The 14,462-nt window shown below is 39.6% G+C and overlaps 1 protein-coding gene across 1 annotated transcript in view; it reads left to right on the top strand.

Annotated features, from left to right (window-relative positions):
* Positions 1 to 14,122, top strand: part of AFAP1 (actin filament associated protein 1) — a 175,715-nt gene extending 161,593 nt beyond the window's left edge. The window contains 6 exon segments of the mRNA XM_034771556.1: positions 2,418 to 2,532; positions 5,346 to 5,510; positions 6,076 to 6,090; positions 6,093 to 6,265; positions 7,050 to 7,211; positions 10,679 to 14,122. Of these exon segments, the coding sequence (XP_034627447.1) occupies positions 2,418 to 2,532; positions 5,346 to 5,510; positions 6,076 to 6,090; positions 6,093 to 6,265; positions 7,050 to 7,211; positions 10,679 to 10,705 (657 nt within the window). The 3' untranslated portion in view covers positions 10,706 to 14,122.
* Positions 14,123 to 14,462: the final 340 nt, after the last annotated feature.

Below are 14,462 nucleotides of genomic sequence, written 5' to 3'. Positions count from 1 at the left end.
ACAGCTATAATGGGAAATCCTCCTACTGTAGACTCAGTTTATGCTGGCAGAAGTGTGTTGTTGCAAAATACACTGGAAAAAGGACTTTTTGGCCTTTATAATTGGGGCTTTTACCAATTTAGAAAGGTTGCAAATGAAATCATGTCCCTAACCAACATTGCTATGCCATCAAAAATTTCTAGTGTAGACCTCATCTAGCTGACCAGTTAAAAGAAAATTATAGGGATGTTTTTAGTACTATGACCTTCTTTTAGCCAGTCAGTTTGCATGTCTAGTGACGAAGCTGCTATTTTGACTGAGTGTCTTGTAATGAATTATTCGGCAATACTGCTCTGAAAAATTAGATAATGTTTCAAGAGTCGGATAAAATGACAGAAGCAGCATAAAATTTACGTCAGTTTTCTTTAATGGAAAAAACAAGTGAGAAAGAAAAGGATAATTCTGACCCCTGTATTCAGTCATGCACACCTGCAACAGGAAACCCACATGCTCTCCTGGCAGCTAGCCAGTATTGCAAACTGCTCTCTCAGTAATTAAGTGCCAGATTCTGCCACCCTTACTCCCCTCAAGTACAGTATCTTATGCTGGGCATTGCCCTGTTGAATTCAGTGGGGCTTCTTGGTCGGTTAAGGAGCTACTCAGCCTGAGTGAGGATGACAGAAACGAACCATAAATAACTTGCTTGTCGGATTCTATTTGCAACCTGGTGCTCAGGTTGCGACAAGGAGTAGCAATAAATACGAAATTAGGAACTTGACCACATAAGGAAATATTCTATAGTATGGCATGAAGAAAATGTTCTGTGAATAGACAGGGACTATGTCTTTGCATACCATTCAGCGAAATTATCTGGTACAGCTCACAACTGTACTGTTTCTATATCCTACTATAAATGTCCAGTAGTTGCTATTAAAAGCCCACATTTACAAACAGTTACTAAATGTGAACTGGGCTCTGATTATATTCCTTTGTACCCAGGACGCACAAGTTAATTTCATCCCTATCACTACATCTTGCAGGGGGTTCAGTTTCAGTCTTTTCTTTCGGATGGGACCAGTGCCATGATTATCCATAGCTTTGTCATCGCCCGGATAGAGTGCAACAATGTATTCTACTTGGGGCTGCCCTTCAACACTGCGTGGAAGGTTCAGTTAGTCCAGAATATAGCAACCACCATTGAAACAGGGCAGGCCACTGCCATGTCATAATACTGTGTTCTGTGCTCTGCACTGGCTCCAGTTCCTATTTTGGGTACAGTCCAAGGTGCTGATTATCATCTCAAAAGCCCTAACTGCCCTATGACCTGGCTATCCTATTGCACTTTGCAGAACTTGTCATTGGCTAAAATGCTCTTGTCAGGGGCGGCTCTAGCTTTTTTGCCACCCCCAAGCATAGCAAGCAGGCTGCCTTCGGCAGCGTGCCTGCAGGAGGTCCACCGGTCCTGCAGCTTCGGCGTACCCGCCGCCGAATTGCTGCCCAATCCACGGGACCGGCGGACCTCCTGCAGGCAAGCCGCCGAAGGCTGCCTGGCTGCCGCCCTTGCAGGGACCGGCAGGGTGCCCCCTGCGGCTTGCTGCCCCAAGCACGCACTTGGAGCGCTGGTGCCTGGAGCCGCCGCTGGCTCTTGTTGTCTGTCTATGTGGTTTCATTCCTAAAGGCTGGCAGCAGAGCGTTCTCCGGGGCTCTGACATGTTCTTATCTTGTCTAGTAGTTAGCTAGAGCTTGTGTCTAGCCACTTTAAGGGTGTGGTACAAAAAACACCTTAATTTTGCCTTTTTCAGTGAGTTTGCTTTGTTGGAGGTACCCTAGGAGAGAATCAGTTGATTAACTCCTGGTGGATGAAGTTGTGTGATTTTAATTATTTAATTTGGAAATGGCATCCATGTACTATAGCAATAGGAAATGCACCTAATGAGGACCTGTAATACATAAGCAACCGTTTAAAATTGCACCTCACTGTGAGTAGGCAAGGCTGAAGGTTCTACAGCTTCTTGTGATGGGTATGAAAATAATGTGCATCCCTACTATATTTTTAAAGGGCTTTGCAATAGAAAATTGTTACAAAGTACCAGTTAGCTCCATTAGAGCATCATTCTTGAAATGTGCCAGTTTTGATTAAAAAAAAATTGAACAAATTAGCAACAGTGATGCCGTCACAGATGGAAGAAGAAGAGAGGGAGAATCTCATAATTCCCAGTGACTGCCAGCCTCTAATCTTACTGACTAGGCAATTCTCAATGATACAGTCTCTAGAGGATGCACTGTTTCCAACAGAATGAATTAAGCATATGAACAGCCTCCTGGAAGGCAGGCAGTTTTAAACAATTCTTTCAAGCTTTGCTCTTGGTGAAAGTGTTACTATGGCACCAGCTGTACAACAATAGTTACCATTGCATAAATATTTTGTTTTCAAACAGTTTAAGGGCAAAAAAAGCCCTGCAACTGCAAATGGGATCTTGGGAAAAGGAAGAATTTTAAACAACCAACAGAAGAAATCTGAATCAGCGTCAAGTGTGAAACGCACAGCATCGAGTAAGTGCATCTCTTAACGATCTTGCTTTGTAACTTTGGGCATTAGGAAACATGACATGTCTTTCCCGCTAGCAAGCAAGGTGAAGACCAGACTGGTGGTGCTAGCAGGTAGATTCTTTTAATAACCATCACTTTGGAAAGACAGATTGAAGACTTGATTCTGAACTGACCTACATCAGAGTCAATGAGGAGTAGTAACTATATTGAAGTCCATGTAAAACTGGTGTGAAATCAGAATCAGTCCTTGTATCTCTGGTTATCATTTTATTAACATATGGAATCATTAGGTAAACATCAGCTGTGTGCTTGGAGCTGTATAAATGCATAAGTGCATATGTTCTCTCCCTTGAGAATTTTATAATAATCTAAAACAGGCACACAAAAAATAACTGGTTCAAACACATAATTCATTGGCTGTTGGTATGAATTTTTGAGATCGTGGCAAAAATGTTGAAGCAGTAGGCCTCTCTTTTCAAAGCCTATCTTACTCATAATTTCTGTAATAAAATGTAATTTTTCAAAGATACTATTTATACAGTCATATCCATTCTAAAGCTCCAGGAATATTTGAACAGGTTTTGCGGGTCTCAAATCTAAGATTAAAATTGAACTGAATTGTTTAAATTGAATAATGAGCTTCTCTGGCCTCCGTCAGTTTTTAACGTTCCACTATTCCTAAGAGTATATTTGTCCGTCTTTGTTATGTTCCCCTCTTAGCATTTGAAATGGTAAAAATGCATATTGGGACACCTGAGTATTTTAAAATGCTCAGAGGGATTTTTTAAAGTACACTTTGAGCACACAAAAGCTGTTTAAACAAAATTTGTGACACTAAACACCTCTGTCCGTCTGTCTGTATTATACTGAAGTATTAATGCTCATATTTTTGCTCCTTCAACTTATTTTGGGACGTTGTATTTTTACTAACTTTGATGACATATAATGGTGACCAAAGTGAATAATAATTTTGTTTTGTCCTGAACTCAGCAACCTAAAAAGTAATTCTAGTAGCCTTATGTGGTGGTCTGGCATTTTTAATCAAGAAGAAGGGAAGCCAGGAGAACTTTCAAGAGTACATTTTTCTTGCTTTAGGATGAAATGACCAGCCTTAGCACTTAGACTGTTGAATTTCAGGCTTGTTTTTCATTTAGTAACCTCAGTAGGTACTAGCACCCTCTTCTCTTACCTCGAGATTTTTACTTGGAAGGTTCTGTTATTACATTTCTCATGCCAGGGTCTTCTGGAAAAGTTCTAGGGCCCAGCCTGGTTGCAGTACTACTATAATATAAATGTTTAATAATGATAATAATACAGATGAAACTAATGGCATTTTATAAAAATGTAATAGTGTCTTACAGAAATTAATCAGTACTAGTATGGGATTTAATAATCTAAACATTTAATTCTAGATTTGGAAGGTTATAAAATGCTTTGACATGTTGTGGACTTCAGTAGATTCGAAATATAGACAAAAATCTTCTGAGGTTCAGTCCCCGTTGTGCAGGAAAGGGGTGTGTGAAGATCTCTGATTTAAAGATGTCAGAGGAGTCTAGGCCAAGAAGTTTCCTAGGCAGATGAAAAGAGGGTGAGACATCTGCCATTTCGTCAGAGTCTGTCCTTACTGGGAGAGAAGAGGCACATGTCTGGGGACCTCAGCCTTTTGCCCAGGGTGGAAGTGAAGGAGCAGCAAAACTGGAAACTGAGAGTTTTCCAACTTCATTATTCAGTTAAGTCTCAGGTCAGAGATTGAGGGCTTGTCTATACTACTGGCCGGATCGACGGGCAGCGATCGATCCAGCGGGGATCGATTTATCGTGTCTACTATAGATGCAATAAATCGACTGCTGATTGCTCTAGCGTCAACTCCAGTACACCACCTCAACGAGAAGCGCAAGGGGAATCGACGGGAGAGCGTTTCCTGTCGACATACTGCACTGAAGACACGACAATAAGTAGATCTAAGTACGTCGACTTCAGCTATGTTAGCTGAAGATTAACGTAGCTGAAGTTGAGTAACTTAGGCCTGGTCCCCACTAAGCCCCCACTTCGGACTAAGGTACGCAAATTCAGCTACGTTAATAACGTAGCTGAATTCGAAGTACCTTAGTCCGAACTTACCGCGGGTCCAGACACGGCAGGAAGGCTCCCCCGTCGATGCCGCGTACTCCTCTCGGCGAGCTGGAGTACCGGCGTCGACGGCGAGCACTTCCGGGATCGATCCCAGAACATCGATTGCCTGCCGCCGGACCCTCCGGTAAGTGAAGACGTACCCTTAGATCGATCCCTCCCACTCACCCACCCCACCGTAGTGTAGACCAGCCCTCAGTCTGGATAAGCAGAGGAAAAGTTTTGCATACTTATCAGAACCTGTTTTGTTTGCACACTCAGGCAGGAATTCTTAGAACAGGTGTCTTGGAAGGTGTCTGGTATTTTCCATTTCTTCCAGAAAGTTCTTGAAAATAAGTCTTTCTCACATTATTTCAGCATTTGTGCTTCAGATCGTAGCAGGGATCAAGAAGTGTGGGAAAAGCCAGTGAAAACAGAAAAGAAAAAATGTTAACCCAACTTTCTCAAACATTGCAAAAGATTTTGGTGGAGTTCGATTTGATGAATAGATGAAGGGTTGTTTCACTGCTTATTTTATCCAAAGAGATCAGAGGGGCCCGAGTCACAAAGTTGAGAGCAGGAAGTTACAGGGGTGTTTATATTTTGTTTGTCCCATCTCAAATTCTAATTAGTGATGTTCCTATATTCTGAGCCATTCAGAGAAGGAGTTAATAAAATCATCATTACTCTTTAATCTTTCTATATAGATGCAGATCAGTACAAATATGGCAAGAACCGCGTCGAGGCAGATGCGAAGAGGTTACAAACCAAAGAGGAGGAGTTGTTAAGGAGGAAAGAAGCTCTGAGGAACAGGTTGGCTCAGCTCCGAAAAGAAAGGAAAGACCTGCGAGCTGCCATTGAAGTTAATGCTGGTATGAGGTGCTTTATTGTGTGAGAGCCAGGCACTCTAAAGAATTCTAGCTAACCAAATGGAATTCTTTCCTGAGGCCTGGAATGTATTTTTCAAAAATCCAAACTGCTTGTTACAGGTGTAACATGAGGTACAGTTTTTGTGTTAAAATATATAAAATTAGACTATAATTGCTATACAAATATATTTGTGCTATAGGGCATTTAACTCCAAAATACGCTATCACAATTATCAGCAACTCACAGAGAAGTAGGAAAGGTCACCATTTTTTTAAAATCACTGGCTACTTCCATTTTTGTGGTACAGAGACTAACGGAAAATTAACATGGTTAGAAACTGAACAGGATGGTGCCCCAGGACAGTGCCCCAGATGAAGCACTGAGCATTATCTGAAGTGCAAAACATCTTACTTGAATGAGGCTGAAACCTTACAGTGTGTGTAGCTGTTTGGGTAGCCAAGCATTTTAAAGCATTTGTTCCCTATTTGTAAATAAGTGAACCCTGTTTAGCACTGAGTCCATCAGCTGAGGCCTGCTGTTGGAATAGCACCTATCTCTGGATTTCAGGCAGGAAGACTCAAGTGATCTTGAAGATAAGTTAAGGAAGCTGGAAGAGGAATGTAAGCTGAAGGAGACGGAACGTGTTAATCTGGAGTTGGAACTGACTGAGGTGAAAGAGAGCCTAAAGAAAGCCTTGGCTGGCGGCATCACACTGGGATTGGCGATCGAGCCCAAATCAGGAACCTCAAGCCCACAGGTACATCCACAGCTGAATGATTTCAGAAAAGCTCCCAACCATGTGGGGCTCAATCCTATGAAATGGGATTCCTACATCCAGGAAAGTGGGTGCTGAGAGTGTTCAGCATCTTGCAGGATCAGGCATCTGATCTATAGAGCTTGGCTGCTTTCTTTTCATGGGCTTATTTTGAATTATTTCCATTGCTCCCCTGCAGCTGGTGTCCTCTTCAGCAATGACATTGGATCGATATGTATGGAATTATAGGGAACATGTGATACCATTTGTATTGTGGAAGTGCCTAGAGGCCACGGCCACATTGTGCTAGGAGCTGTACAAACATATAATAAGAGACAGTCCCTCCCCCAAAGAGTTTAACCTCTCTAAACCTTTAATATCACCAGCGTCAATATGGACAAAATTATTGTGTTGGTTCAATGGTCAGTTATTGTGTTGGTTCACTGTTCTGGCCCACCTCGTCACTGTTGTTCAGTCATTTAGAGGGAACTGAAGCAGCCATCATAGAGTATATAACTATTTGCTTTCTTTTGTTTTGCTTATTCAGGAAATGGGATTTGCTGTCCTAATGAGTGTAGTTCATGTTTGGAAAGGATTGTCTGTCAATGTACTTTTCATAACTTTAAAACAATACTTGTAGTTTTCTGCAGTTCTAAATTTAAATAAATAATATTTACAGGAATATTTGGGAAAAAATTTACCCAGTTGAAGATTTTTATTTTTATGAATATTTTGGAGGAAACATTGCCCAGTCTGAGACTTTCATTCTGTCTGCTCTGTCTGTCAGTCTCCAATTTTCAAGCATCGAACTCTGGAAAACTCTCCTATCTCCAGTTGTGATACGAGTGATACTGAATGTTCAATACCAGTGAACAGTGCAGCAGTGCTGAAGAAACCTCCTTCATCAAGTAATTCTCCGTGTCGAGGCCACGTCCTTCGAAAAGCAAAGGTGAGAAGATCTATTGTTTGACTTTCTTCTTCTGTCCCCATACCTCATGACATGTTTCTCATCTCTCCTTTATTCATGGGGAGAGAAAGATTGGTTCCTGCTGCTTGAATTTCTAAGGGTGAAATTTCACACCAGTATAGAGGGCTGGCCCAAGGTCTACATTCACATTAAGTAGTGTATGGTTTCATGCTGATCCTCTGTACAGGGATTAATTTCATTCTGATGGGGTAAATTTGGGGAACCAGATGACAGAACAGAAATACTATATTAAGATGATAGATTTGACTCTGTATCTCTCTCTGTTCTTTTATGGAGTTCTCTGTAAATGGCCTGTGATACAGACTGGTCCTTTACTCCCTTCACCATTACCCTAATGGGTTTAGTCAATAAGCATTTAGTGTCACTGTTAAACCCAATGCTTTAGTAATCAAAAGAATATCAGATATAATCACTGCCAGCTGATGCATGAGCTAAATAGTTCTAGGCTGTAGTAATTGAAAATGTACTGTGCAAGCAACCACTCTTGCTGTACAATTAAAGTAGAAATCCGTTGAATTTAATTTGTTCTGACCAGCGCCTGGATGAAACTTTGCATTCCAACCCGTTAATATAGTCTTTAATAGACGTGCTACTTGTGCTTTATGTTAAATGGGATTTTCATGGCAGTTCTCTGAGCCTGGCTGAATTGGCTAGTTAAGGTATGTTACTGAACAACTCGTACAGCATGTAGAAAGGAGTGTTACTGCTGGCATGGGTCTGAGATCTTTGTGTTGTTTTGGTCCGTTCATTGCTAACTACAGTTATAAACAATACTCCTACACATCTGTTCTTCATAGTGCATTCCATTATTTTGTCTAAAACAACCATATTTGTTGTACTGTAGGAAGCATTTTAACATTTCATTGATGCTAAGATATATATTTTTCATTCATTATATACGTTTGCAGTGTTGACAGCAGAATTTACAAACAAATGCATTTTAGCAAAGCATTAGTGAGGGAACACCATCCAGTAGTTAGGACATGCAACTGAGAGTCAGGAGAGCTGGGCTCTCCTGCTGTGCCACAAACTTGTCATGTCACATAAGGCAAGTCACTAACCCTATCTGTGCCTCGGTTTCCCCATTTCTGAAAAGTAAAATTCTTGGGATGAAAGAGACTATATATTAGCAATTTATTTATTCACTTACTGATGTATTTTACAAGCTACAAGAGTTGCTCAGAATAGTGCCGTGCAGCAAAATCTGCTCTGTTAGTTGTGAATAGAAGATTTAAAGAACAGTATTGGTTAATCAGAGTCTTTTCTAGAAAAATCTTGGGTGTAGGATTAGACGATTTAAAAGAATACAAAGCTACTTTTCTATCAATGGAAAATAATTCCACATACTGAATTCAGATTTAACAGCTGTTGCCACCTTTTCATAAAACCGCATACTCCAAATATTAACAGTGAAATTTAGCTGAATTAGATAATTCGACCCAAACTGTACTGAGCTCATTCACAACTAGATACAGCCAAATTCCACCATCAGGTATGCATCTGCAACTCACATTAATTTCAATGGGAGTTGAATGTACAAATATGAGGGTGGAATTTGGCACTTAATGTTTTGGCCTTGTGTAGTTATGAGTAAGCCTAGAGGCCCATTTGGCCCTTAATGATTTGACTAATCAGTGGGAGTTGTATGTGAGCATCCGGAGAGTGGAATTGATTCAGCATATGTAACCTCCCTCATAGTGTGTGGGAGGTGAAGCAAGTTTCATGTCTGTGCTAACTCTAAAGTTCCTAGCAATGGATACATTTCACAATAGGTAGGATGTGTTTGCGTAAGCCCTGAAAATTTTGGATACTTATCTGATCCGCTTTATCTTTTTATTTCTACCCCTTGTCTGCCTCCATTCTTACTCTCTTTCCCCAGCTCTGTCCACTCTGTGTCCGACCCATGGTGCGCTGACTCTCTCTGCTATGAGCCCTTTTTTCTGTTACTTCCCTCATTTGAGTGTTATATGGCACAATGTAACTTCAGGGCTGTGCACACTCTGCTGGAGTGGCTGCTCTCTGCAGATCTCCCATGCTTTGGGGCCTGTCTGGTTAGAGACTACTCTAGCGCACATAGTGCATTCTAAAAGGGGAAGCAGGAGGAATTAGAACAGAGCAACCCATCTAGCAGAGGGACTTTCAAACCTCTGGCCCCCTAATAGAAATATCTTGACAATACAGGAGCCCGAGGGGGTGTTCCAGAGAGTAACGGAGTCAGGGAGAGGCTTATGCTTAACGAACCAACTCAAATCTAAAAGTTCAGACTCTGGGGCCTGTTCTGTTCATGCATCCCTAAGGGCAGGGCCGGCTCTAGACCCTGCCTAAGGGACACCAGCTACGGGTCACCATGACTGTAACATCAAAAAGGATCATGCAGTTGGAATGATGCACCTATTTATCTTAACAAGATAAATTATTGCTGTCAAGCAACAGCAAGATATTTGCCGGTTGTCAGTGAGAAAGACCTCTTAAAGATTATGGAATGAGCAACAAATTCAGGAATCCAGCATCAAGCCCAATTAGCGTTAAAAAAAACTTTCTAACATAAGGATAATTTAGTTAAGTATCAAGGGAGGTTGCAGAATCCCCTTGTTGGAGGTTTTTAAGAACCTGTTAGACAAACATCTGTCAGGGATGGTCTAGGCTTACTTAGGCCTGCTTCAGCACAGGGGCCTGGATTAGATGACCTTTTGAGGTCCCTTCCAGCCCTACATTTCTATTATTCTGTCTCTGCAGTGGAAATGGGGAAGAAGAATCTCCCCCCCCCCCCCCCCCCACACACACACTTCTGAATCAGTTGTGTAATTGCTCCACAGATAATACTTCAGACCAAAGACTATGGCTGCATGGCTTTAGCATGGCCTCTGCCCATCTCTGCCTCATGTCCCATGCATTTGTTCAGGGAGCCCTGCAGATCTGGGTCATGCACTTAACTTCAGTACACAGAAACATAACGGAGCAAATAATTAAGCAGTCAGTTTGCAAACACCTAGAAGATAAGGAATAAGTAACAGCATGGATTTATCAAGAACAAATCGTGTCAAACCAACCTAATAGCTTTCTTTGACAGGGTAACAAGCCTTGTGGATAGGGAGGAAGCGGTAGATATGGTATATCTTGAATTTAATAAGACTTTCATTACTGTCTCACATGACCTTCTCATAAACAAACTAGAGAAATAGAACCTAAATGGAGCTACTATAAAGTGGGTGCATAACTGGTTGGAAAACCTTTCCCAGAGAGTAATTATCAATGGTTCACAGTCAAGCTTGAAGGGCATATTGAGTGGGGTCCCACAGGGATCAGTTCTGGGTCAGATTCTATTCAATATCTTCATCTCTGCTTTAGATAATGGCATACAGAGTACATGTATGTATAGACACATAGATTTCTATAATATTTCCCCATCTTTTATTTTTCCCTTCTAGGAATGGGAGCTGAAAAACGGAACATAAGCATTACAAATTTGTTTACTTTGCTTAAAGGCCTTGCTTCTTATGGACCAAGACATAGGCTGCAAAAGACTCATCTGTAAAGTGGTGTCAAGTGACAAGGTTTTATAATTATGTTCAGTTAACAGTAGCTTGGCCTTCATTTGACTGTACTCTTTCTACTGTATTACTGTGTAACTGAGTGTGCCCCTTTTTATTGCCTGTAACTCTTTATTTCCAACTTTATTTGTAAAAATCTTAGTAAAAAGGAGCATATAGTTGCAACTGAAAGTTTACATTGCTGAAAGAGGTTAAACCAACAATGTAAATGACATTGCATCAAAAATCCTGAATGGAAATCAAGACTGGTGCACGCTTTGAGACCCAGATGAAATAATATAAATTTAGATATGTTGTACTAGTATGGCTAATTTTGACTTTCAGAATTCCACCACCTGAGAGAGGACTTTTCACAAGCTTGCTCGTTAGGATTCATTCAGCTGTTACCTGTTCACTTGGCAGGAGATCGAAGGAATGTTTCCACAGGAACGACATGACTTGTTTGAGCTGGGAATCAGGAACTCTTCCCCACCACTCTTTTCGCAATGGTTATAAGACGACCATGGAATGACAACTTGGCTGTGAAGCATTTTTTGATATATTTTAGACAGATGCTTTTGTCAGCAGGACATAAAAAGCTGCCATGCATTTTAATATGTTCTTTTTATTGTTGTTGTTGCTGTTGTGCCTAAGCACCTGTCATCTTCAAACATCTCTCATGTAGTCTAAAAAATTATTTGGGCATGATTTTAAAAAAGCAACAAAGTGCTTTTTATATGTTGCTTCATTTCTGCACCTCCCAAAAAAATCCCACAGACAGCCTCTAAAATTAATTTTTAAATAACAGCAACTTTAAAAGGCTCATGCAGTTTTGTTTTGCTTGTTTTAACATTGTTAAAGTCAGGTTTTATAACTCTATTGTATTTGCTTCCTGCAGTCCTTTCAGATCTTGGATAATATTTTTGAGGAAATGTGAATTTCCAATCTCCTTTATACACGATGATGAAATAAGAAGTGACAAGACATTTGTGAGAGAGGACTCATTTTCTGTTTGTCAAGTAACAGGGTTTTCCTTTTAGTCTGTGAATAATTCAGAAGTCTGTTTTCCCTTTGTTATGTGTATGTCTCTGCTGAAAAGTCAGATGCCTTATTGCCAAACCCAACTGTTCAAAATTCATGAGTCGAGCCCCTAAATTAATGAGTGGCTTAAAAATCATGAAACTTTTGTCTTTTTAAAAAAAAGTTATTTTTATTTGTCTTCTGTTTTTCGAGCCTTTATAATGCACTCAGGTCATGTTTTCAAGATTATCTCCACAATCAGGAACTTGAAACTAAAGTTGAGATTTTGACATAATCACTTGTCTCCAGTTGCTGGGGCTTTAAATAAAGCACCAAATATCACCAGTCTCTTGATAAAAACAGAAGAATTGACAACATTGCAGATACAGACATCAAGGGAAGAACAGATCACTTGGTGGCCCAGTCCTTCAGTTCTATCACTGGTAATAATTTACATAGCTTTGTAAATGTACACAGGTACGTAAAACTCAGAATGAGGAGCAAAAGGCCATCCATGGGTGTTATACATGCTTGCAAACTGCAGGCTACAACCATAGGCTAAAATGTTCAGCACCCAGCAGCCCCAAAAATGTGGCCCCAGTTGTGGGCTCTGAGCGCTTTTGAAAGACTGGGTCATAATGGCCCACTACTAAAGGTCTGATTCTGTTACACATTAAAGTCAATGACAAGGCTCCCTCAGTGGTGCAGGATCAGGGTCCAAAATGGCAATAGGCCTTGTTGCCTCCCAAGAATATAGCTTTTTTAGGGGCCACAAGAATGCAAATACAGTAGGAAAATACATGTCAGCATTGTGTCTTATTCAAAGCTGACTATTGTATTGTATTTTAGATTGACCTTAACATTTTCTAGGTAAAGGGCACAAGTTATGCTGCATGATATGGACTACAGTACTATAGAGTATCCCAGAAACATCAGGAAAAAAAGTTTGATGCAAAAGTAAGTTCATTTAGGCTTTTTACTTCAAAAGTTATTTATTTGTATATTTCACTAAATATTTAATTTATATCTGTACATATTTATGATGCAAATTAGGCCTCTAGTCAACATGTGTGATGCTGAAACAGTTGCCGTTAATAAGTGGTCCCACATCAATAACACTGAACAGCCAATAGCCTAACTAATCTGAGTCTTTTTTCCCCCAGATTGGCTCTGTAACTTTTTTCCCCATAATGAGGAATGACTTGGGGTTAATTTTTTATCTCATGCCTGAGATGAGTGTGCCAATTCCTCTAAGCAAACAGAAACTTCAGGCTGCTTATATGATGCACAACTCCATGTAATGATTCTTCCATTCTGCCACATACACCTTTAAGAATGGGACCCCTAAATGCCTGTTCTAAATGACATATTGTGGACATATTGTGTAACTAAATGTGCAAGTACATTGCTAATATTTTGCAATTAGCATACTAGCTAAGACTATTCTATATAATGGCCAAGGTATTGTAATATAGAATATACCAAACACCGGGAATAGCCTCTTTTCAGAACATATTCAGTTCTGTGAAATACTCATTTTTTTGCTTGTTACTCTTACTGTACAAATTTTAATAAAAAGCAACAAAGTTTGTATTTTCATAGTTTTGAAATTTCAAAATTACCAGGCAAACTCAGCAATAAGACAGTATGACATTTTAAAGAGAAAACTCTTGTATTTTAAATCATCACATTTCTATGTCTTTTGAGAAAATGTTACACATGTGCTTCCTAAACAAACTCCTATTACTGTATCAGGTGCTTTTTTAAATATCCGATCATAATTTTGGGGAGACCAAAGGTGTTTTTTATAGGATGATTTTGGTGTTTTGATTTTTCTAACAGAGAATACTTAATTTAGTATCAGTTTTTCATTTTTTAGACACGTTCAAATTAATTGGGTCTGATTGTATGTTGTAAGATAATGTTCTCATATTAAGAATGTAATTATTTCCTTATTGTATTTTTAAAAAAAAACAAAATCATATTTAAAAATCTCTGTGGGGAAAAAAGCATGCAAGAAACATGAAAAAAGCTTTTGTTTTATTTTTGTTATTGGATATGTTGGCAGTGCCCATTATAATTGTAAATATATTCTTTCTACTGTATTTCTCAATGTATTTAATTTTTAGAGACACAATCATGGAAAATCATGTTAAAAAAATCCAAAATCGACCCACCTGCAAGTGTGTGTCTTTAGCTTCATTTAATTTCTGTCTTTCTAGTTTATTCTCCCAAAAGTCTTAGATTGTGAAAAAGGACTGGCGCCTACTAGGTGTGACAGATTTATGTGCATTATTAATAAAAATTACCCTGTCAAAACAAGAAATGTTTATATCACTGTTTCTTTGTAGTTGTTACCATAATTAATGCATAATACCTTCAGCAGCTCACTAGAAATACTCTGACACTATGGAGATGAGCATGGTATTAATACCTAAATAGATGAAATAGAAGAAAATCAAAATTTACCTGGCATGCCTCATCTAAATGCGTTCTAAAGAGGCACAAGTTATTACCAGTCTTCCAGATACTTACAACTTTTTTTTAACTGCAGTGTTATCCCTTTAGCTTCCCCAAAACCTATTGTAAAGCTGATGGGCTAAGGCTAAGTAATGCCACACAACTGAAACAAAGTTCAGACCATTTAGCGTTTGTGGCAGGA

Source organism: Trachemys scripta, chromosome 5 (genome assembly GCF_013100865.1).
Source record: "Trachemys scripta elegans isolate TJP31775 chromosome 5, CAS_Tse_1.0, whole genome shotgun sequence".
Lineage (NCBI taxonomy): Eukaryota > Metazoa > Chordata > Testudines > Emydidae > Trachemys > Trachemys scripta.
Note: the sequence above shows the minus strand (reverse complement) of the source record. Positions and strands in the feature narration are given on the sequence as shown.